At 35.3% G+C, this 26,385-nt stretch overlaps 1 protein-coding gene across 1 annotated transcript in view; it reads left to right on the forward strand.

The window, feature by feature from the left end:
• SCN7A (sodium voltage-gated channel alpha subunit 7) overlaps positions 1 to 26,385 on the forward strand; it is a 60,955-nt gene that overhangs the window by 23,999 nt on the left and 10,571 nt on the right. Inside the window, exons 11-19 of the mRNA XM_068968455.1 lie at positions 6,161 to 6,257; positions 6,949 to 7,187; positions 8,491 to 8,664; positions 10,183 to 10,539; positions 14,620 to 15,060; positions 17,842 to 17,944; positions 20,074 to 20,228; positions 22,516 to 22,689; positions 24,509 to 24,616. Of these exons, the coding sequence (XP_068824556.1) occupies positions 6,161 to 6,257; positions 6,949 to 7,187; positions 8,491 to 8,664; positions 10,183 to 10,539; positions 14,620 to 15,060; positions 17,842 to 17,944; positions 20,074 to 20,228; positions 22,516 to 22,689; positions 24,509 to 24,616 (1,848 nt within the window). The remainder of the gene's footprint in view (positions 1 to 6,160; positions 6,258 to 6,948; positions 7,188 to 8,490; positions 8,665 to 10,182; positions 10,540 to 14,619; positions 15,061 to 17,841; positions 17,945 to 20,073; positions 20,229 to 22,515; positions 22,690 to 24,508; positions 24,617 to 26,385) is intronic.

The following is a 26,385-nucleotide window of genomic DNA, read 5'->3' on the forward strand; positions in this document are numbered from 1 at the left end:
GCGTGCTGCGATTCATGGGGTCACAAAGAGTTGGACATGACTGAGCGACTGAACTGAACTGAACTGAACACACAATATATCCAAGAGCACAATTCTTCTCTTATTTCAGATGAGATGCCCTATTAACTCTGCCTGTGAAAGAGTATTTCATAATTTCCCAATATCTCCATTCATTTGGCTATTCTGGACCACATAAACCCTTTCTGGATTTAAATAAAGTCTTTCAATTATGAAAGATTTCTTTTCCTGGAAGAGTACTAGAACATTTTGTCATACAAAAGTTTTCTGGGAAAATGAGAGTAAAAGTCAGTTTTACAAGATATATTTTCTTTTTCTTTTTTACACATAAGAAAATGCTGGCGAATGAAGAACTTTAAATGGAACATACTGAGGACTCTTTAGGTGACTGATATAACACTCAGCAAATTCTAATTCCTATGTTGAAATTACAGGGAAATTGCATATGTGTTTCATATTCTCACATTACAAAATAACAGTAGATTATATTGGCTAAAATCACAGTTTTGCAGTCAGATTAATATAGATTTCAGTCCATTTTAGCTGCTTACTAGATTTATGATATTTGCCAAGTATGTTAACCTTTCTTTGTTATTGTTGTTACTCAGTCACTCAGTCAGGTCCAACTCTTTGCAACCCCATGGACTGCAGCACACCACGCTTCCCCATCCTTCACTATCTCTCAGAGTTTGCTCAAACTCATGTCCATTGTGTTGGTGATGCCATCCAACCATCTCATGCTCTGTCACCCCCTTCTCCTCCTGCCTTCAGTCTTTCCCAACATCAGGGTCTTTTCCACTAAGTTGGATCTCCACATCAGGTGGCCAAAGTATTGAGACTTCAGCTTTACCATCAGTCCTTCTAATGAATAATCAGGGTGGATTTCCTTTTGGATTGACTGATTTGATCTCATTGTAGTCCAAGAGACTCTCAAGAGTCTTCTCCAGCACCACAGTTTGAAAGAATCAATTCTTTGGCGCTCAGCCTTCTTTATGGTTCAACTCTCACATCCGTATATGACTACTGGAAAAACTATTACTTTGAATATATGGACCATTATCAGCAAAGTAATGTCTCTGCTTTTTATATGCTGTCTAGATTTGTCAAAGCTTTTCTTCTAAGAAGCAAGTGTATTTTAATTTCATGGCTGCAGCCACAGTGGTTTTGTCGCCCAAGAAAATAAAGCCTGTCACCGTTTCCATTTTTTCTCCATCTATTTGCCATGAAGTGAGGGGACCAGATGCCGTGATCTTTGCTTTTTGAGTTTTGAGTTTTCAGCCAGCTTTTTAACTCTCCTCTTTCACCTTCATCAAGAGGCTCTTTAATTCCTCTTCACTTTCTGTCATTAGGGTGGTATCCTCTACACATCTGAAGTTAACCATTCTAAGCCTCAGGTTCTTCATCTGTAAGGTGTATATTATAATATCTGTCATAAGTTGTGAGATTCAAATTAAATAAATGCTTGGAAAGCACTTAGCACTGCTTAGAGTATACTAAGCAACTGAAAAAATGGTATTGATTAATTATAGGAAACACAGGAAGACAACTGCAAGAAGGCACAGCAGTCTGTATGGAGAATACTCATCAATATGAAATTCTCACGTCTTGGACTGTGTCCCCTTTTCAGGGATAACTAAAATAATAATAATGACAATAATAATAATAGTATATAATATTTATTGTCAGCTATGTGCCAGGAGAAGAGAGCGGCAGAGAATGAGATGGTTAGTTAGCATCGCCAATCAAAGTCATGGACATGACTTTGAGCAAACTCGGGGAGATAGCGAAGGACAAGGAAGCCTGGCATGGTGTGGTCCATGTGGTGGCAAAGAGTCAGATATGACTTAGCGACTGAACAACATCATGTGCCAGACACGTAAATAGTGTCTTCACAAATTCTTAATGTAATTCTTATCGAGGAGTTCCAGTTGCAAAATTTCATTTATATTTATAGGTATGTGATTTCTTGACAGTGAGAAAGAGAACACATTTTTCATCATTGTTCTAGGGAATCAACGCTGAAACCTTATTATTCCATCAATTACACAGTTTCTAGGTGAAATTTGTCAATGAATTCTCAGTTATTGGCAAAACTTCAGAAAAAATCAGATATACACAACAGTAGGAATGTAGGTATTAAAAAATATGTGCCATATAAAATGACAATCTTAGAATTCACCTATATAATTAAATAAAACATCATTGACAATTTTCTGTATTAGGCATTGTATTAAACATTGGAGATTTAAAAATTAGTGAATACAAATACACTATCTTCATGAAGCTAGTGGTCTAATGGGGAGATACACTATAAAATTATTATAGCAAATCTGTAACTGGGACCACCAAGCATTGTGTCTCCTGATGTTTTTAAATAGGAAACATAGAACACCCCAATATATTCTTGCCAAAATCTGTACTACCTAATAAGCTTCTAAATCTAACCATCTCTTTCTAGAGACTATAAGAGAGAAGAATGCATTAAATTACACTAAAAAGACATAATCTGCCAAATTAAGAATGGGGAAAATTCTATGAGTGATTCAGTATTTTTAACAAATCATGTAGGATAAATAATATACCTTAACCAACAGAACTACAAACCAAAAAAAGTTTTACGTTTTTGTATTTTGATTGGAACAAATTAACTATAATAGAATGTTTCTGAGTAATGAAAGAAAACTGAGCATGATCTAGGTATTGGATAATATTAAGGAATTACTAATTTTCCTTGATTTTGGTAATGGTGTTGTGATTATTTTTTTAAAGAGCTTACTCTGGAATTTTATAATGTGTGGAATTTGTTTTACAATACTTCAGGAAAAAAGTAGGGTGGGTAATACATGAAAAATTGTAAGTATAATGTCATTAATGGTTGAAGCAACCTATTGGGTACCTGGTGAGTATAATTATTCCCTAAGAAAATTCAATGAAAATGTGGAAGGTGCCATAAAAGTGAGAAACATAGTGTTTGAAAGCCTTTAATAAAGGATTTCTCTGAGTCATAAAAGGTTTTTATCAGGACGTGGCACTTGATTTGAGGTCTGAAAAATGAGTCCTTGCTCTCTGGTGGGCAGGAACAGGATGAGTTAGAGAATGAAATAGGCCAGTGTGGTTTCGGTAAGGAGAATGAGCCTGAGTCCAAGATGAACATTCCAGGTGTTCATTGCTTAACACCAGAAGTATGACTGAGTTCTTCCTTATTAATAGCTCCCTTCCAGAGAAAATTGAAACCAGTGCTGAGAAGAATCTTAGCCCCTTCTTCCAGTCTAATTTTAACATTGGATTGTCTAAAATTCAGGCATATGCCCTTATTAGCTCTTATATTTTCAACAAGGAGATTTTTTTCCATCATGAAAGTGAAAGTGAAAGTGAAGTCATGTCCGACTCTTTGCGACCCGTGGACTGTAGCCCACCAAGCTCCTCCGTCCATGGAATTCTCCAGGCAAGAATACTGGAGTGGGTTGCCATTTCCTTCTCCATCATAGTCCTCTCAATTTGCATTATAAAATAGCAATATCTTTAGTAGTTAGCCAACTTATGGGCACTTATTCAATATTTTTGAAAGGCTCAATTGAGGTAGATATATTACTAGACTGATAATGTAGTTTGTTCATTTTATACCCTAAAATACATCCTTGCATGTGTGCATGCTAAGTCTTTTCAGTTGTTTCCAGCTCTTTTGACCACATGGACTGTAGCCCACCAGGCTCCTCTGTCCGTGGGATTACCCAGGCAAGAATACTGGAGTGGGTTGCCTTGCTCTCCTCCAGGGAATCTTTCTGACCTAGGGACCGAACCCACATCTCTCTTAAGTCTCCTGCATTGGCAGGTGAGTTCTTTACCACACACCACCTGGGAAGCCCAGATGTATTCACTGCTGCTGCTGCTGCTAAGTCGCTTCAGTCGTGTCCAACTCTGTGCGACCCCATAGACGGCAGTTCAAGCTAAATCAGTAACGAATTGAGCCTTGACTGTATCAACAATAATATTATTACCCTCCCCACTCCACTGCCCCTCCAACCATGGATGATTATCTTTACTGGATTGTTCTTTGATGTAAATTCATCAAACATTGTCACTATCAGAAGTAGCTCTGTGAGAAATAATTCCTCAGTATTAAGATTATAGTAGAGGATATCATTAAGGATATGATGGAGTATCTTTATGAAGAAACACCTGGCAAATTCCTCTTGGACTTTAATAACAGAAAAATTATAGTTCTGTTGGATTTTAATTCATAGAAATTTGGAATTATATAAATTATCACATATTTTAGGTAGCCTTGTAAACCAGCTAAGAAAATACTTTCTGGCATAAGCATGGTTTAAATAAATAAATTAGTTTTGCATCCTGAGCTTTTGCTTATTTTTTCAATTAAGAAAAAAGTGAGGCAACAGAGATCTGTAGACTTAAAGAACCTGTCATTTTTCTGATGGAACAGTATGTAGTGGAGTTGGTTTTTACCTCTTTGAGCTCTAGTTTTGAAATTAGGGGGAACTTGACTGAAACCGAGTGAGATGAATTTGATGATTTCCTTGATCTCTCTTCTGGGACTTCAGATAGACCACAGCGGAGCCTGCCAGCCAGGTTGTTCTGGGTTATTAGTGAACTTCAATCATTAATGCCCTCAGTGCCCATGCCAGTTATCCTTATTCAAAATGTACCTCACCTATGTAAATGTATTCATTGGTAGCTCACATGGTAAAGAAATCTGCCTGCAATGAGGGAGACCCGGGTTTGATCCCTGGGTCAGGAAGATCCCCTGGAGAAGGGAATGGCTTCCCACTCCAGTATTCCTGCCTGGATAATTCCATGGACAGAGGAGCCTGGTGGACTACAGTCTATGGGGTCACAAAAAGTCAGAGACAGTATTTCACCTATTAAGCTCACCTATTTACCAAATTAACAACATACAAATATTATTATTCTTCGTGTGTGCCGAATGTAAAAATTGTTGGGAGTTCTATGGTGCAATATCATCTACCCCTTGTCAGTTACTTACAGTTTACATTCAAAAACAAAATTTACTCATGATCGCTAGAAACCTCTGGGGCCATACTTGTGATAATCATGAATGTGTAGAACTTGTAACACCGACATCAAAACCTTAGAGTTTTGAGTGCCTTTCCAATGCAAGGGTTCTTTTAAACTTTGTAACTGTACCAGCCAAACAGGATGTCTTAAAACCATTATACAAGAGACAAGAGGGACAGAAAGAAATGATTTCCTTTGGGGATTATTATGTGTGTTCTAATCAGACCCATCCTTTAAAATTCATTCTGTTACCTGATATTACATATTTTATCATCTCAGTACAAATAATTTGATTTAATCAAAGGAGTTTATGAAGTCATAGTTAACATATCTTCAAGTATAAAAATATAAGGTGTTAGAGAAATGTAACGTGTTAATATTCAGTAGCATATCTGCCAACTGGATGTTCCACAATAGTTCTAAACTGGACATTGAACTCTTTGTCAAATATGGGTAATAGCACTAACATTCTCTAGTTTACTCCTTTTATAGTTGACCTCATAGTATAACGTGATTTGGTTGACTTACAAGTAATGCAGATGTATTTTCCAAATAACCCTAAGTCAGTTTAATAGTACATATAGTGGGGCTTCCCTGAAAGTCTAGTGGTTAGGACACTTGCTTCCACTGCAAGTGCAATGCTTTGATCCCTGGTTGGGGTACTAAGATCTCTCATGCCACACAGCCAAAAAAAAAAAAAGTACCTATAGTGTAAAAAGTGGCAAATTATGGAACCCAGAAAGGTTTTTGGAAGTAAGAATCGGCATTTTTAAGGTTGTAAACTGGGTATCTAATCCCAGTTTGAGTCTTAGCTATAGTGTGTCAGCTGTTATAGGGTTACTTTCGTCATTTATTTTGGTTGTAATTATGGCTTTTTACAGTTTAATTAGAATTTAACTCTATTTAATGTGGTGCTTTAACACGTTTTACGCCGTGTTCCTGTTAGCTCGGGTTAATCGTATGACCACGGTGGCTGGCACGAGATTTACCAACCCTAGTCAATATGGCTTAGTCAAACTTTCGTTTATAGCTTAATTCTTGTAACTATAGTCTTGAATCTGCAAAGGGGAGAAGCCAGAATTAGACTCATCAAATTTGTTTTTAGACCAAGACCATACAAATAGAAATGAAGAAAAGATCATCAACTTCTATGATTACTTCTTTGGATGCGCTGGATGATGCTACTGTCAGCCATAAAGAAGGTAAAGTAAAAACTATTTAGACTTGATGAAAGGTATCATTCGTATAACTCACTTTTAAGAAATCCTCCAGTTTCTTCAGAATTTTAGTTGATAATAACTAAAATTTAAGGAAGAACATGAGACTATTAAGGTTAACTGTACTTTAAAATTTCATAAGCATAATGTTTTAAACACTGGAAAAGGCCACCAAAAACTGCCAAGGAATTTTCTTTAACACTGAAAATGACATGAGCATTTTAACTAAAAATACAGGTTGGAGTATATAACATTAACATATTAAGGCTCTTTTTATACTTGTCTCTACTTTTAATATACATATAACCAGTAATCATTATTATAGACAATATTTAAAGATATTATTTTGTAAAGCATATAAATCTAAAATTATAAACATAGTACTCTCAGTTATATTCCATATTAGTTTTTCTTGAGAAGTACTCATATATTTTAATTCTGGTACATAATTTTTTCATTTTCATTTGTCTAACTCAACAAGCATGAGCAAAATAGAGGAAATTTACTTTGCTCTGATTTTCATTAATTCAAAATATTTCTATTTGCTATTTCAAAATCAAAAGTCTAGGTTATAACCTCCCTTTGCATGCAAAAGTAAAATTTTTCTACTAATTAGATGCTTAATGCTTAAATAAACAATTAACTCATGTATAATTTTCTGTTCTTTCAGTTTCAGAGCTTAAAAAATCCAGGCAGAGATGCCCATTTTGTTGGTATAGATTTGCTAAAACTTTCTTGATCTGGGATTGTTCTCCTTGTTGGTTAAAATTGAAAGAGTTTGTTTACAGGATTATAATGGACCCATTTACCGATCTTTTCCTTACCATATGCATAATTCTAAACATAAATTTTTTGGCCTTGGAACACTATCCAATGAGTCTGGAAACCAGCAATATTCTCAGCACTGGAAACATGGTAAGGCTCTCATTTTAAGCTATTTTCTCCTACAATTTCAGCTTTTCTTTAGTCACCATTATCCTCATTATTTTACTTTATAACTCCAAAATGCTGCAAATATATTGTATGAGTATTAAATGAACTATTGTTTTCATGCTTTCTTACCTCTCCAAGCCCTCCTTTGTAAATGTTCTTATCTTTGAATAGATTTCTAGCTAGAGTCTGTTTAAATTTAAGATATCTAGCTAGCTGCAATGCAGTCAAGTTAAATAGAAATTATTTATTTCCTCTCCCATCTCAAATATCCCCTGTCTTAATATGGTAACCCCTAAATCACAAGGGTAGAGGTGAAATAACAGAGTGAATAACAGTGAATAACAAGTTCTTCACTGGCACTTGAATTTTGAATCCTGTTAAAACTGAATCTACCTTAGACTTGAGCTTATCTTTATGGCAAGGTATTTTTGAAATTCACCCATTTTTTTTTCCATGTAAAAAAAGGCAAAAGAAATAGATTTCCATTAGTTAAAAAAGCAAGTCATACTCAGTCAATTTTGTTCAATCTATATTGTTCAATTTTGTTTGCTTTTATTGCTGTTGTTTAGTAGCTAGTAACTAAACAACAGGAATAGTAAGCTTTTCTGGTGGCTCAGATGGTAAAGAAACAGCCTGCAATGCTGCAGACCTGGGTTTAAATCCCCTGGAAAAGGACAGAGCAACCCATTGCAGTATTCTTGCCTGGAGAACCCCTATGGACAGAGGAGCCTGGCGGCTTACAGTCCATGGGGTTGCAAAGAGTCAGACACAACTGAGTGACTAAACACAGCATAGCACAGTTGCTTGATATTAATACTGTCAGTTGTTATCAATTTTGAACTATATATTTATTTGCTACCAAAACAATAATTTAGTTATTTTTGCCAGTATAGTTTTCAAATGACAGTTTTCATAGGTTTACCTTTTGTTAGATCATCTATATTTTTAAGTTTTTATTTTATATTTTTTAAAATTAAATATCTTAATATGTACTCTTTATTCCCAAAGGAACTATTCAAAATGAAAAGATTTTCACTCTCAAATATTCTTTTGTTTTCTTCCAAGGTGGCTTTTATTAAAGTAATTGAAGATTTCATATACAATGTTTGACATTAGATTGTCAAACAAAATGTATGAATCCGTCCCTGTGATGCAGACTCCAAAACTAATCATATTTTGACAGAGAAAATATGAAGAAAGTGACAGTGAAAATTTATTCTGTGTATGAGGGTTCTGATAGAGCTATTGGAATCATATTCTTATCCCTGTGTTTTGTTTTATTTAGGTGTTTATAGGAATTTTCACAACAGAAATGATTTTTAAAATAATTGCCATGCATCCATATGGATATTTTCAAGTAGGCTGGAACATTTATGATAGCCTAATTGTGCTCCATGGTTTAGCAGAACTTTATCTAACAAATTTTCATGGACTGGCTATTTTACGATCATTCAGGGTGGTAAGTAGAATACAGGACCTAAATTTTATTTTATAAAAATTCATTTCAGTTTTCTCAGACATAAAGTGGGAAGAATAGTAATACCTATCCTGTTGGTATGTTGGAACTATTAAATGAAATAATTCATATATAACAAGCTTAGAAAGTAACCCAGAAAAGAGTAAGTAGTCTCTAATGCTGTTTGGCCCAGGCATTAAAAGAAATAAGCCATATATACAGTGAATTTGAGATATAGTTCTATAAAGCAGGGTCAGGATTACTGGGTCAGTTTTAAGAAGCAGGGTAATACAGAGTCCTAAAAGCTGAATGCCAATGTGTAACTAAAGAATTAGAATCAGGTGAGTATATCTAAATGTAGATTGGAAAATTTTGTAAAAGAGGGACTGTCAGGGCTAATAGAATGCTGCTATGAAGATTGTTGGAGAAGGCAATGACAACCCACTCCAGTACTCTTGCCTGGAAAATCCCATGGACAAAGGAGCTTGGTAGGCTGCAGTCCATGGGGTCGCTAAGAGTCGGACACGACTGAAGTGACTTAGCAGCAGCAGTAGCAATCTTATCCAAATAATTCTTCAGAACCCTGTCTTTATCCATAGGCTTATCTAATGAGTAAGGGGAAAATATAAAAGTTGTATTGATTGAATTTATAAATGAAGCAAGACTGGAAAATACAGACAATATAATAAAAGATTGTATCAAAATATCTGAAAAACTAGTAACAGACTGAACCTAAGATGATTAAGTTTTACATAGATAAGTGTTAAGTCCTAACCCTTGAGTCCCAAAAGCCAACTACATACCAGAAAAAGTTGGGAAAGGTATAGCACATACAAGAACAATATGTGGATTTTAAATGACTCAAATATTCAAGTGATTTTGTGCCATGTGAATAAAAATTTTTTAATCTAGTGATTAAGTGAAATATTTAGACTAAACCTAGAATGTTTCATTTGGTCTCTCATATTGATTTTAAAGGTAAATACACAATAGTATTCTTGCCTGGAAAATCCCATGGACAGAGGAGTCCAGGGGGTCACAAAGAGTCAGACCCAACTAAAATGACTTAGCGCTCATGCATACAACAGAGCTATCAATGGACTTCAACGGACCCTGGAGACTTTTCCAACATCATCTATATGTTGAAATGTGGGAAAACATTCAATATATTTTGGAAAAAGAAAATAAAGAATGAATACTTGCTTTACCAGATATTAAAACAAAACGAGAGTAATTATAATAGTATTATATTGAAAAAAATGGGAATTGACAGATCAATAGAAAGTACACTTCAATTTAGTGTAAAAAACTATAGAATATTAAGTGTATTAAAAATTGTATATAAACTGAATTTTCAGTGCTTAGTATTAATAATGCTCAAAAGTGAATATTACTTTAGAGACTACACACGTTTATGTGTATAATCCTAATAAAAATTTTAAATGTACATTGTAATTAATAGTGACTAGAGTTTTTGTCTTTTTCTTCCTTATTTTTGTTGTTTTTACATTGCTCTATCAGTTACGAATTTTTAGATTGGGAAGATACTGGCCAACATTTAAGATTCTGATGCTGACTCTGCGTAACTCAATTGTGGCCCTGAAAGACTTGGTCCTGCTGTTGTTCATATTTATGTTCTTTTCTGCTGTGGTTGGCCTAAACCTGTATGGTTCAAATTACAAAAAGCATGTCTGCAACATAAATGAAGACTGTCAGCTTCCACACTGGCACATGAGTGATTTCTTCCATTCCTTCCTGAATGTATTCCGGATTCTCTGTGGAGAGTGGATAGAGACTTTATGGGATTGCTTTAAGGTAGCAGGCCAATTCAGTTGTATTCCTTTTTACATGATGGTGATTTTAATTGGAAAATTATTGGTAAGTAATCCATGCTTTAAAACTTTCCTTGAAAACCTTATGTATTGTAGTCTGGCATTTTCATCATGTAGACTTATGGAAGCCAGTGGTCTACATCCGTGCTGTCTGATGTGGAGGCCTTTAGCCACATGTGGCCATTAATCAGGTGAAATATGAGCAGTCCACTTTGAAATATGTTATAAGTGTAAAATACCCACTGAATTTGAAGTCTTCAGTTCAGTTCAGTTCAGTTGCTCAGTCGTGTCCGACTCTTTGCGACCCCATGAACTGCACCACACCAGGCCTCCCTGTCCATCACCAATTCCCGGAGTCCACCCAAACCCATGTCCATTGTGTCGGTGATGTCATCCAACCATCTCATCCTCTGTTGTCCCCCTCTCCTCCTGCCCTCCCCCCAAAAAGAATGTAAATGATTTCATTAATAATTCTTAGATTGAAAGTGCTTCCTAGGTGGCACTAGTGGTAAAGAATCCACTTGCCAGTGTGGGAGACACAAGAGATGCAGGTTCAATCCCTGGGTTGGAAGATGCCCTGGAGAAGGAAATGGCACCCCACTCCAATATTCTTGCCTGGAAAATCCCATGGACAGAGGAGTCTGGTGAACTACAGTCCATGGCGCGATCAGGAGTTGGACATGACTGAAGTGAAAACATTTTAATTGTAATATTTTTATACATTTAGTTGAATAAAATGTATTAGTTAAGCTAATTTCACCTGTTTTTGTTTATACTTTTAATGTGGCTGCTGGAAAATTGCATACATGATGTTCATCATATTTTCGTTGGTTATTACCTGCTACTCAAAGTAGCTTTGGTTTTATGTGGGAGACAGTTATTAACGTAGACTCTCAGACCCCATTCCAGACCTGTGAAAGTGGAATCTACATTTTAACAATATCCCTAAGTGATTTGTGTACACATTAAATTTTAAGAAGCACTTAAATGTAGCACTGGTTATCAAATTTGACTGCACATTGGAGTTACTTGGAGAACTAATAAAAATAAACTAATGTCTTGGATTCATTCCCAGAGATTCCAATTTTATTGTTATGTGGATATAGCTTAGTCATCAGGATTTTTAAAAAAAATCCTCATTTGATTAAATTGTGCAGCAAATTTTGAAAACCACTGATCTTTGAAACTATCATACATTAACTAAGAGGAAACACTTTCACTCCTAAATTTCCAGTAATTGGAGTGATTACATTAATTGAACTATCTTATACATCTTCTAGGGCTTCCCTTGTGGCTCAGCCGGTAAGGAATCTGCCTGCAATGCAGGAGACCTGGGTTTGATCTCTGGGTTGGGAAGATCCCCTGGAGATGGGAAAGGCTACCCATTCCAATATTCTGGCCTGGACAATTCCATGGACTGTGTAGTCCGTGAGGTCGCAAAGAGTCAGACACAACTGAACAACTTTCACTTTCACTTTCTTAATTCTTCTCAGGAAAAAAAATGGCTTATAAGATATATTTGTTCTTATTGGGAAAAAAAGAGACTCAATATTTACTTTTCACTCCTAAGTCACAGAGATCAAGTGGATCTCCCAAAAGATGGGAACAAAAAAAATCACAGGGTAAAATCCATTGTATCAGTGCATTTCTCACTGCTTTTATTTACCCTGGATACACACCTGTCCTAAGTACATACTGACACTGTGTTGAATTGTTCATGTACTTGCCTATCTTCCTTATTAAGCTAGAACTTCCATGAAGGAAGGGATGACAAGTTCCATAAAGTAGTTGCATTTTACAGTGTTACACAGTTCTTTCTTTACATCACAGCATTTTCAACTTAATTTTCAGTCTTTTAACACTCACTGCATATGTATATATGTGCGATAGGGAGTGTGTTTACATGTCTAAAGTATAAGAAATGTTAGATTGTAAGCTCTTAAAAATACAGTTGTTGTATTATAATTTTTCCTCTCCAAATCCTGACATAGAAATCTTTCATTCATTTCATAATTAATTGATTTTTCAACAAATATTTCATACTTTATCATGTACTTTGTGCTTTGCGTTGTTCCCCTGGTGACTCAGACAGTAAAGCATCTGCTCCCAATGCGGGAGACCCGGGTTTCATCCCCTGGTCGGGAAGATTCCCCTGGAGAAGGAAATGGCAACCCACTCCTGTACTCTTGCCTAGAAAATTCCATAGATGGAGGAGCCTGGTGGGCTACAGTCCAGGGGGTCACGAAGAGTCGGACACAACTGAGTGACTTCACTTCAGTTATCTACTGAAGAGAAAAAATGGTTCTAACTCATGTGAAGCTTATAGTCATGAAATTCTTACTTACCACCCTTTTCTTTTTTCTCCCTGTGAACAATACTTAACCAAACAAAGGAAAAAGAAACAACCAACAACCTGAAATTATGCTTGTTCTTGCTCTTCGTCCTTTGAGAATGATAGAGATGTTATAAGGTAGTTTCTACAAGGCCCATGGAGCCCCTGCCCAGATTCTGTGTAAATGAACCTTGATAGCAAAATGGGACACTAGTGGAGGAACAGTCAAGCTAGTCTGTAGGTGTGGTTTCTCAGTCGCCCAGTCGTGTCAGACTCTGCAATCTCATGGATTGCAGCATGCCAGGCCTCCCTGTCCCTCACCATCTCCTGAAGTTTGCCTTGGTTCACGTCCGTTGCATTGGTGATCCCATACTGACATTCAGTCATTGTCTTTTCAGCTTTCAGTTTTTCAGCCATTGAGATTCTGTCATTGTAGGTTATAGAAAATCTATGTTAGTTGTTCAAGAGATCTTACCTGTAAGAAATTTCCAATGATGAGCCAAATGTCAAACCCTCCATTTTATTTTATACACCAAACTATGGTTGCAGTTAAGATAATTTATTTTATGACTTTATTATCTGCAACAGTATTTTTATTTTTCCTCAAGTGAGTCTTATTTGAGCTTTCTATATTCCTAAGAGATAAAAAGATCTCATTATTGAGACTTAAAGGTAATCCATTAGAATTGAACACAATTTGGTGGGTACATCCTAATATTTTAGATGTATATGTGCATGAGAAACTTAGCAATTATCAGTGTTTGAGAATGCGTCTCTTCAGATAGATCCAAAATTCTGTAAGATATTTTAACAAATGAATGTTGCAGATCTTCATATACTTATTTATTTTATGTACACATAAATTGTCAGTGTAAGAATTTCTACTGTATTTTCCCTTTAAAAATAATATGTAAAGCATAAAGTAATTTAAATTTCCAAAAGCTCAAATATTTGAAGAGAGGAAACTTCCAGAATGGATACAATGCCTAAATTATTACTTTAAAAGAATAATCAGTGTATCTCTAATTATCTCTAATCTTATAATCTAAAATTGTAATTTATACTCTACAAAAAGAAACAAAATAAAAATCTAATTCTCTGGAAATTGGACATGGTTTGATCTTATTTCTCAGTGATAGTAAAGGTTGAAATACATACTATCTTCAAATTCAAAATAATTTGCAAATATTAGGAGTGATCCTTCCATTACTCATTTCTTTCTTATTTGACCAAATTTATTACCACAGAAAATCAACTAACCTACCCAAACCCTGTGCTTGCACATCACAAGGAAATTAGATGTGGACTTCAAAACTAGGGATAGCTCTCTCTCCAGGAGAGTCTCATGAATTTGCAGAACCCAGGAAGATGTCATTACATATCTTTCTGAGTTAGGTGGACGTGAATTCAGCCACATGGAGTAGCAATTGATTTTCTCACCTTGGGAAACTCTGCCTGGCTTAGTAGAAAAGAAAACAAACTGGAGTAAGACAGACTTAAGTTCAGCCTCTGTGATCTTTGATACTTGGCATCTGTAAGCTTTGAGGTTTTCATCTGTAAAGGAGAAACAAATGGTATTTCATAGAACATTGTAACCTTCTGGCTATCCAAATTCGTAACACAGCAACTGATCCTCTGTAGATGAGTAAGAACTGAATAGTCTAAAGAGCATCATAGTGTGTATGCTGTTTTCAGATTGCAGGCCAGCTTTTTGAAAATATTTGTTGTTGTTGTTGTTGTTTGAAAGAAAACGAAAAATGATATGCATTTAGCTTCATTTACTTCCTCATTCAGATACTTTACCTGTTTCTGGCGTTGATCATCTCATTTAGTTCATACAAGCCTGCAACAACTGATGAAGAAAATGATGAAGCAAAAAATCTCCAGCGTGCAATGGCAAGAATTAAAAAAGGAATAAATTATGTGCTTTCTAAAATATTATGCAAAAAACAAAATGTTCTAAAGGAAACAATGGACAATATAAGTGATGTCTATGTTAAAGAGAATATTTCTGACCATACTCTTTCTGAATTGAGCAACACCCAAGATTTCCTCAAGGATAAGGAAAAAAGCACCGGCACAGAGAAAAACACAATGACGGAAAATGAGAGTCAGTCACTAATCCCCAGTCCCAGTGTCTCAGAAACTGTACCGATTGCTTCAGAAGAATCTGATATAGAAAATCAGGACAATAAGGAGATTCAGAGCAAGTCAGGTGATGGAAGCAGCAAAGAGGTAAGTTGTTTTAACATTATGGTTGCGTACTGTTGATTGATGGCACTGTTGACAAGTGAAGCAATGCTGAAGTTCCAAAGTTAGATTATTATCCATTCATTTCTAGCTGCAGCACTTCTTCTCCTTATTTTCTGCTCCTGATCCAGTTTCTTAAACTTCCTAAGTTTCTTCATCTCTGAATGAGGATAAAATTGTCTCTTTCTCAGAAGAGATAGAATGATTAAGAAAAATAGTTCAATAGTGCGTAGAATAATGTCTAAAATATGGAAGCACTTGGCAAACATTAGATAACATAATTATAACATCTTCAGTTAATGGGGTGATAAAAAGCATATTGAAGAAACATAGATTTTTATAATTAATGCATACTACTGGAGAAGTCACTAAACTCTCCTAGGCTTTATCATCTTTAAAATATAAGATGGGACTAGAAGAGTGCTAAGATACAGATACTTTCCTGCTTGCTAAAATTTTAAGATTCTTGTCAGTTTATTTCTGCAACATATATTATAACATAATTAGTCTAACATAATTGAGTTGGACTAAAAGACCAAAGGGTAAAAGAAATATTGGTTGCAAATGTAAACAATTTGTTGTTGTTGTTTAGACACTAAGTCTTGTCAAACTCCTTTGTGGCCTCATGGACTGTAACACACCAGTCTCTGTCTATGGGATTTTCCAGGCCAGAATACTGGAGTGGGTTGCCATTTCCTTCTCCAGGGGATCTTCCTGACTCAGGGATCGAACCCACGTCTTCTGCATTGTAGGCAGATTCTTTAATGCTGAGCCACTAGGGAACCAAAAGAAAGAAAGAAGAAAAAAAAAGGATCACCTTTAAAGAAGGGCAGATACTGCCTTTCACTTAGCTTTAAAAGTAAAAATTAAAATTAAAAAAAAAAAAAAAAACCAAAAATGTATACCTTACTGAATCCAGTCTTACTGTCTTCATTTGCAAGTAGCGCAATGTCTTAGTAGGAGGTACCATTTAATCTGCAGCGATCACATCCGCAGTGTGAGCCACTTCCATTAAACTTCACTAATTTTTTTATTTCACTCACCAAGGGCAGGGAAGATAATGTCTTTTTCCAGATCCTCAAAGTCTCTGGCACCATCTTATCTCCCAGACCTCTTCTGGCTTATCAGCTGCTCTCTGTAATAGCTTATCAAATTGCCCTTCTAACAGGAATTAAGTTTCAATTATCTAGAGCCCTTCTAGTTTCTGGTAAAGGCATCTTTGTTTCAGAGAAACACTTTCACTCCTTATCATACCCAATCTTGTCAGGTCCATTTTCCTTTAATTAATACCATTATTAGGAAATGAAAAACATTCTTCTCTTGCACACTGATTTTATTTAAACTATAACAACATTATAAGGCTTGTGCTACCATACGTTTCTGGGTAAAATTGCTATTTATTGCAACACATTGTGTGGAAATGTCCTGAAAAACTTCTTGTCAATCTCATTAGAAAGTCTGAGATACGAAGATATATAGGAAAGATGGAACTTTATATAACTGTAGATGTTGAAGTTTTAGAAGTTACTTAAGATGCATAATTATTTGGTTCTTTTGATTGGTTAACTACTCAAAGAAGATTTTATCATTTAGATATTTCATTATATATTTAATTAATCACTTTCCAGATTATGTAGTCCAAGAGTATTTAGGATGTTGATCTAAAAAAGCAAAGAATAAAATATAAAAATTACAAGTGGTATGATCATTCAGAGATTCATGTTCTTGTTTCTTTGGTATTTGAACTTTTATCTTTTTGTACAAATATATAATTATATAAACTTCATAAAAATAACATCAAACTTAAATCAGATTTTGAAACTTTTTTTTTTCATAATGTAGCCATATATATTGGTCACTAAGTAATCTTTTACTAAAATGATTTATAATTTTGAATTTTGATTTATTTATAAATTTAAAATAACAAATACAGGGTTTTGAAAAAATCATATCAAATAATTTATGTGTGAGGGTTTTAAATACTCTAATGAATCATTTAAATATATAATGTATGATTTTCAATTATTGTATGCTTGAATATTACATAATATTAATTTATTGCCTACTCCCAAATCAATGCATTGCTATACCTTATTTTATCAATAATAAAGAGAATACAAAGGGAAATCAAATAAACTTTTAAAAGATTTGTTTGTGTAAAAGTAATATCCTGCTGACTATTTTATGTTTTTAATAAACCAGTATAATGTCTTAAAATTGACAATATATGGCTTAAAGCAAACAAAACTTGCTAATTTTATTTCTTTGACATTTATTGTGCAAAAGACAGAGGTAGAACAAAATATTTGTAATTTTTTTTATATTCTAGCTAGATTTTTCAGAAATTTGGGATAGCCTATACATCTTTTAGGACAGTGTTATTCACTATATGTTCATTTTAATGTGAAAATTATTTTATCTTAATTTTTAAAGTATCTTTAACATTTTGACTCCCAGATATGTATACATTTAAAATTTATTTTTAATTTAGTTTTTACTTTTTGTCCACACCACATGGCATGTGGGATCTTAATTCCCTGACCAGGGATCGAACCCTGCACCCTGCCTTGAAGCTCAGAGTCTTAACCACCAGGGAAGTCTCTGTATGCATTTTAATATCAATCATGAAATTGGCATACAGTCTTTTACTTTGACAGTAATTTTTCTGTACATAATTTTTCTTTTTTCTGAAAATGAAATAAACTTTAGCTATAGTGAGTAAATGAAGCTTTAATGGCAACTTTCTTGGTGGAACTTACTTTTCAGAAAGTAAAGCAGTCGAGCTCATCTGAATGTAGTACAGTTGATATTGTTCTCTCTGAAGAAGAAATGGTCTATGAACATGAAAAGCCAAAGCATCTTAGAAATGGTAAGAAAAACATAAATTATTTTAATCATTATGTTAACATTAACTGTGGTGTTGGAGAAGACTCTTGAGAGTCCCTTGGACTGCAAGGAGATCCAACCAGTGCATTCTAAAGGAGATCAGTCCTGGGATTTCTTTGGAAGGAATGATACTAAAGCTGAAACTCCAGTACTTTGGCCACCTCATGCAAAGAGTTGACTCATTGGAAAAGACTCTGATGCTGGGAGGGATTGGGGGCAGGAGGAGAAGGGAACGACAGAGGATGAGATGGCTGGATGGCATCACCGACTTGATGGACGTGAGTTTGAGTGAACTCTGGGAGTTGGTGATGGATGGGGAGGCCTGGCGTGCTGTGATTCATGGGGTGGCAGAGTGGGACACAACTGAGTGATTGAACTGAACTGAACATGCACCTCTCTATAATTTATTAATTTAATTTAGTTTCCTAAAGGGGCTTCTCAGGTGGTGCTGGTGGTAACTAATCCACCTGCCAGTGCAGGAGACACAAGAGATATGGGTTCAGTCCCTGAGTGGGGAAAATCCCCTGGAGTAGGAAATGGCAAACTGCTCTAGTATTCTTGCCTGGAAAATTCCATGGGCAGAGGAGCCTGTTGGGCTACAGTCCACGGGGCTGCAAAGAGTTGGAGATGACTGAGCCACTGTGTATTAGTCTGTATTAGGTGTATTAGTGTATTAGTTTCCTATCAAGACTGACAAATAACCATAGGTTCTGAATATTTAAAATCACTGAAATCATCAAAATGGCAATTCCTAAATGTTCAAATTCCTATACTCATAAATAAGAATCTGCTCTCAGTAGTCTGAGTAAACTCCAGGAGATGGTGATAGACAGGGAGGCCTGGCGTGCTGTGATTCATGGGGTCACAAAGAGTCGGACACGACTGAGCGACTGAACTGAACTGAACTGAACTCAGTAGCCTGAGTTCTAGGACTTGTGTGATACAAGACCAGGGAGAAAACATTTCCTATATTTTTCTGACCAAGAATGTATAAATTGGCTCTAGGGAAAGTTTTAAAATGTATTGACTTTTAACTCCACCCACCTCCATGCTTCATTCTCCTATTAGTTAATCACACCCTTTTCAACCCTCAGGTTTTCCTTATGCTAACTCTCTTGACCAGAAGATAGAATTACACTCATACCCTATCCATAAAATACTCCATAATCCAAGCTTAGCTCCTTAAATAGTCTCATTCAAAATTTCTATCCCATGCCACTGAAGAACTGGGATAAATTTAATTTATTTAATTGATATTACACCTCTTAACATGTCATGAAGTATATTTAAATGAAAATGCTTGTTATGCCATGTGAATCTTCAAAGAATGACTTTTCAGGCATTATACCAAAAAAAAAATCTAATAATCAGAAGATGGTATGTGTGGGTGTGTTTGTTTTGTAGAAGTGGGGGTATCTTCTATTCTCAGATTTTGTCTAATAGGGTAAGAGGATGTTCTAAGTCATCTGTGCCTTTCACGGTTTCCTTTTTTCCAGCTATGGTCCTCAGATGGTGCAGTGGTAAAGAATCCCCCCTGCTAATGCAGGAGACTCAAGACATATGGGTTTGAACTCTTGGTTGGGAAGATCTCCTGGAACAGGAAATGGCAACCCACTCCAGTATTCTTGCCAGGGAAATTCCAGGTCAGAGGAGCCTGGTGTGGGCTACTGTCCATGGGATTACAAAGAACTGAACACGATTAACGTACACTTACTTACTTGTTCAGTCACTGATTTGTGCCCATGGTCGCTTTGCGACCCCGTGGACTTCAGCATAACAGGTTTCCCTGTCCTTCACTATCTCCTAGAGTTTGTTCAAATTCATGTCCATTGAGTTGGTAATGCCATCCTCTGTCACCCCCTTCTCCAGCCCTCAGTCTTTCCCAGCATCAAGGTTTTTTTCCTTCCTTCGTTACTACTATGAAACTCATAAGTTTTTCTTTTTTTTCTCAGCAATTGCAGTGGTCACTACGGTAGGGGTATAAATCTAATGTTTATAAGTCAGAGAACATCTATATTAGATACTGTAAATAAATAATTGTTACAACATTTGAAATGTTTAACTTTTCAATGATTTCTAGATTTTTGTTCTTAATAGTTTCATTCTTGACAGTTTATGAACGAAGATCGTCATCTGCTCAAATCGGTAGAGGCCCCAAGAAAGGAAAAATCTGGCAGAACATAAGGAAAACTTGCTGCAAAATAGTAGAAAACAGTTCCTTTAAGTGTTTTATTGGCCTTGTCACTCTGCTTAGCACAGGTGCTCTGGTAAGTGAACGTATATGATATTTTTATAGGAAAAATGCATCATATGTCTATTAATTCATAATGTCACCAAGCCAAATTATTTTTCCCCAGAATACTTATTATAGTACCAAATTTTATATTCTATGATTTTAGTTTTGGAAGATATACATTGCAGTTTCTTAGAAAGTCTGTATATGCCTCATTCAATATTAAATGAATAATTTCAAAATATGTGAATGATAGCAGGAAAAAGAATGTTAATAAATACCCTATTATTTTAATAAAGTTTAATAATGTGCACATATTGTGCTAGTACTTTGGTACTTGTTCCATAAGAAAAGAGAAATATTCTATATATTTTTAAGAACCTTTGAACTACAAATATATTTACTCATTGACACAACTATCTTAATTCTGGGAAATTATCTTAGAATCTTCACATGTGTTAAGTGTGTTTACAAGGCTATGCACTGAAGAACTTTTTGTAATACCAAAAAATTGAAAAGCAAAAAGAATACATATTAGGTGACTGTTTAAATACACTATGGTACAGTCATCCAGTGGGATACTATGCAGTTAGCTAGAAAATGCAAAACCTGTCTGCATGTTGATATCGCAGTTCCCCAAGATATGGTAACAAGTGAAAAAAAGAAAGAATAAAGTACACAGCATGCTGCATTCTATGTAGGAAAGGAATAAAAATAGAATGTATATTGATATTTGCTTAGGTCTGATTAAAGAAGATCAGAGACTGATACACAAGAAGTAGCTAATTGTGAGCTACATGAAACAGAGAAGATGGTGTGATGGTTGGGAACCAGACTTTGTACTGCATATATTTTTAAAGTGAACTTTATATTGACACTTAGCACACATATTGGAAAGCATACAGATCATAAGTGTACAGCATAAAGGATTTTCACCAAGTGAATTGCCTTGAGGAGAACACTCCCGGGCTCCAGAACCACACTGTGACCTCTCACGGTTACTTCCCCATTCCGCACGGGGAGCCAGCATGTGGGCTTCAACTGCCACATATTGGTGTTGCCTGTTTTTTTTAAAAGATCTATTTATTTATTTAATATGGATGCACTGGCTCTTTGCTGCTGCACAAAGGCTTTCCAGTTGCTGTGAGTGAGGTCTACTCTTTGCTGAGGTGCCCGGGCTCCGCACTGTGGGAGCTTCTCTGGTTGTGGAGCACAGGCTCTAGAGCTCGGACTCAGCAGTTGTGGCACATGGGCTTAGCTGTCCTGTGGCATGCGGGATCTTCCTGGACCAGGGATCAAACTTGTGTCCCCTGTATTGGTAGGCAGATTCTTTACCACTGAGCCACCTGCAAAGTCCCTGGATTGCCTATTTTTTTTAATGTTTTAATTGAAATAGAGGCTTCTGCATATCTTCTTATATTATTTTGCATTATGTACCTTTTCAGTAGGTAAATCCACTTAATAAATAGTACTTTAGAATAACTTTGAATGATATTTATAATCTGTTTTAAAGGATACTTTAGTCCATAATTGGTTCAATTGAGCCAGTTAATTCTATTATTTTATATACACTTTTATTTAGCAATAGGTTTTCAAGAATCACACCTTTGTTTATATATGATTATTTTTATCCATGTTTAATCTTTGACCTCTGTTGCACTTTGCAAAAAGTCTGCCTGAGGTTATTGATACTTTATTGCCTTTTTTCAATGCTAAAAATTGCTATGAAATTAATTTGAATGACATTATCAGACTTTGCTTCCTCCAGAGTAAAACTGAGGTTGATCTATTAAAACTGAGAAACATTAGAAAAACATTATAATCTTATTTCATATTCATTTATTTCTGCTGGTTTATCTGACACACTTTGTGACTTTTCTTGTAATAGCTGTATGGATTTCTGAAAACACAAGTTTAGGGGTTTTCTTTGTTTGCTTACCTCTACTCCTTTATTCACAATGACATGTATCTGTGAGATGGCTATAAGAGATAAGAACCAGGTCAGATATGACTAAAGATTCCATCTAAGTTTGAATAACTGATTTGAGCGAGACTTTTCAGTTCACTGTTTAGAACAATTATGAGGTTAAGTTCAGACTCTATAAGCAGAGGTTCTGGAATCAATTAATGATGTCTGCTACAGGCATGGGATCAGAAAATGGATATGGATTGTGTGAATAAACTCAAACCAAGTGTACAAGCCCTTGAGACTGCAGTCTATGACAGTGGTCACCATCTGGAGATGGGATTTCATTCCCCACTTTGCCAGAAGAGTTTTTAGAAATTACATGTCCATTGATCTTTAAATATTTTACCCACAGGCTTTTGAAGATATATATATTGATCAGAGAAAGACTATTAAAATCTTATTAGAATATGCTGATATGATCTTCACTTACATCTTTATTCTGGAAATGCTTCTAAAGTGGATGGCATATGGTTTTAAAGCCTATTTCACTAATGGCTGGTACAAACTAGACTTCATGGTTGTTATTGTACGTATTTTAATGAAAAATTTTAAAGGCTATTTGTTTACTCTACCTTCTTTACTCTTACTCTTTCTTTTTGATTTATGTATATCTTTCTTTTACCTTTCTCTATACATTCTCAGTCACCAATATCCCATATCTCTTTATATGTAATGTTTAGTACCCATACTTTCCATTTTAAAATTTTAACAGTTCAGCACTTAACTCCTGGATTTTTCTAATCATTACCTATAAACCTGCTGCTAAGAGAATAGGCTTATTGAACAATATTTTGAAAATATTATCATTATAAAATATTCAAATTCTATTGGCTCTACCTTTAAATCATACATTTAAAATTCACGGATGGCTCAGAGGTTAAAGTGTCTGCCTCCAATGTGGGAGACCTGGGTTCGATCCCTGGGTCAGGAAGATCCCCTGGAGAAGGAAATGGCAATCCACTCCAGTATTCTTGCCTGGAGAACCCCATGGATGGAGGAGCCTGGTAGGCTACAGTCCACGAGGTTGCAAAGAGTCGGACACAACTGAGCGACTTCACCATCACCATCACCATCACCAACATAAACTTCGAGGTTCCCATATGGCCCTAGTGGTAAAGAATCTGCCTGCTGAATATAGGAAACTTAAGAGACAGGAGTTCGATTCCTGGATCAAGATGATCCCCTGGAGGAGGAAATGGCTACCCACTCCAGTATTCTTGCCTGGAGAATCCCATGGACAGAGGAGCCTGGCCAGCTACAGTCCATGGAATTGCAAAGAGTTGGATACAACTGAGCATCTGAGCACTTTTCCATCATAAACTTCACCAGTAGCACACTGATCCAAGGTACCAGAACATGTGAATCACTACAGTAGTTCCACCACTGCACACATATATTCTGTTCTCCACATAACAAGAAAAATAAGCTCCATTAAGCCAAAATATTTTCTCAATTTTGTTCTCTCCTTACCCTATATGCCTAGAACCTAGGCAGTCCATAAATAATGACTTACAATATCTGACCTTTGTCTTCTAAATTAATTCTTGAAAATTAACCTTCTATTTCAATGATACCACATTATACCTGCAACCCACCTTCCTGTTTCTTGGTTATCGTTCTTTGGTATCTGCATTCTCCCATCTGTATATAAATGATATCCTTACTTTGAAGCCCACTTTGAGCCTCTTCAGTATAGGTTAAAAGAGAATAATTTTTTTCATTTATGTTACTTTGAAAATATAGAAAAATGAAGGTACAACAAAATTAATCGTAACTATACCACCTTGCCCAATCAGCATTCATTTTTATTAGTATTGAATCATATTTATGCATGTATGTTTACTTTTAAAAAATCACCTTAGAATCCTTATTTTTTGTAACTACTATTTGAACTTAACAATATTCATTTCCTCCTTGATGCCTTTTATCTGAAATCCTATTTTGCATATCGTCTTAACTATATATATATATATTTGGATTCATATGAAAACGTATTCTAAATTCTGTTTTAAAGAATATACTATGTACTATTACTATATTGCAAATAATCATGAAACTGATTCTTAATCTAATTTTAAAATAAAAATGATGTAAATATTAATCTTAGACCATAAAGAATCTCAAATACACAAATTTTTGTCTCAATAACATTTATTATTTATTATTATTTATTATTCAAAAAATACTTTTGAATTTTTTAAAATAGTTTTTAAATAGCTTTGGAATACTTTTAAAAATTTTAGTAGGCTTTGACTGTAATTTTCTGTAATAAATGTTCATTTACAGGTTGTTTTGATTAAATCTAAAATTAAATTCTATTCAATTTTTTATCTATATATATCCAGGTGTTCTGTCTTAGTTTAATAGGCAAATCTCGGGAAGAACTAAAACCACTTGTTTCCATTAAATTCCTTCGGGCACTCAGAGTTCTATCTCAATTTGAAAAAATGAAGGTAAGAGAAAAGTTTCTAATCTAAACTAGAGGTTTTTATTTGAGATTAATAAATATCCATAAATTAATAATCTTTGTTGTCTTCTCATTTGTGTCTTTATTAATACAAAAGCCAAATTTCCAATGAACATTCAGTTTAGTGATAGAAAGATTTCATACAATATTCTAGGGCTATAAACTACACATAGCCTATTAAAACATGGGCTGTGGGTGAAGGTAATGGGGAGATGTTGATCAAAGGATCCAAAACTTTCTCATATAAAATTAATAAGGTCTGGGGAATTTACTATACAGTATCATGATTACAGTTAGTAGTACTACATTATATACTTGAAATTTTCTAAGGGAGTACAACTTAAATGTTTTTCACCATTTATCCCAAAAGGTAACTTTGTGAGGTGATGGATGTGTTAATTAGTGTGATTGTGGGAGTCATTTCACATCATCTTGTACATCTTAAACTTACACAATTTTTGTAAGTTATGCCTAAAGTAAAATATATATACACATATATATACTAACACACACAAATTAGATAATAAATGTAACTAAAATAACATTTTTTATTTTAGTTTAGACCACCTGACCTGCCTCTTGAGAAATCTGTATGCAGGTCAGGAAGCAACAGTTAGAACTGGACATGGAACAACAGAGTGGTTCCAAATAGGAAAAGGACTACGTCAAGGCTGTATATTGTCACCCTGCTTATTTAACTTATATGCAGAGTACATCATGAGAAATGCTGGGCTAGATGAAGCACAAGCTGGAATCCAGATTGCCAGGAGAAATATCAATAACCTCAGATATGCAAATAACACCAACCTTAGGCAGAAAGTGAAGAAGAACTAAAGAGCCTCTTGATGAAAGTGAATAAGGAGAGTGAAAAAGTTGGCTTAAAGCTCAACATTCAGAAAATGAAGATCATGGCATCTGGTCCCAACACTTCATGGGAAATAGATGGGGAAACAGTGGAAACAGTGTCAGACTTTATTTTTTTGGGCTCCAAAATCACTGCAGATGGTGACTGCAGCCATGAAATTAAAAGATGCTTACTCCTTGGAAGGAAAGTTATGACCAACCTAGATAGAAAATTCAAAAGCAGAGACATTACTTTGCCAACAAAGGTCTGTCTAGTCAAGGCTATGGTTTTTCCCGTAGTCATGTATAGATGTGAGAGTTGGACCATAGAAAAGGCTGAGCACCAGAGAACTGATGCCTTTGAACTGTGGTGTTGGAGAAGACTCTTGAGAGTCCCTTGGACTACAAGGAGATCTAACCAGTCCATCCTAAAGGAAATCAGTCTTGAATATTCACTGGAAGGACTGATGCTGAGGCTGAAACTCCAATACTTTGGCCACCAGACACGAAGAGCTGACTCACTTGAAAAGACCCTGATGCTGGGAAAGATTGAAGGCAAGAGGAGAAGTGGACAACAGAGGATGAGATGGCTGGATGGCATCACCAACGCAATGGACATGAGTTTGAGTAAACTCCGGGAGTTGGTAATGGACAGGGAGGCCTGGCATGCTGCAGTCCATGGGGTCTCAAAGAGTCAGACACGACTGAGCGACTGAACTGAACTGAAAGTGAAATATATATATATACATACTAACACACACAAATTAGATAATAAATGTAACTAAAATAACAATTTTAAAAACATTCCAACATACTGTGTATTTTTTTTCTAATCAATTTAGATACATAGAATGGAAAAGAGAGTTTCAAAATCAGCAAATTGTCTTCCCTCAATTTATAGAAACACAGACA

This window comes from Capricornis sumatraensis, chromosome 3 (assembly GCF_032405125.1).
Source record: "Capricornis sumatraensis isolate serow.1 chromosome 3, serow.2, whole genome shotgun sequence".
NCBI classification, from domain to species: domain Eukaryota; kingdom Metazoa; phylum Chordata; class Mammalia; order Artiodactyla; family Bovidae; genus Capricornis; species Capricornis sumatraensis.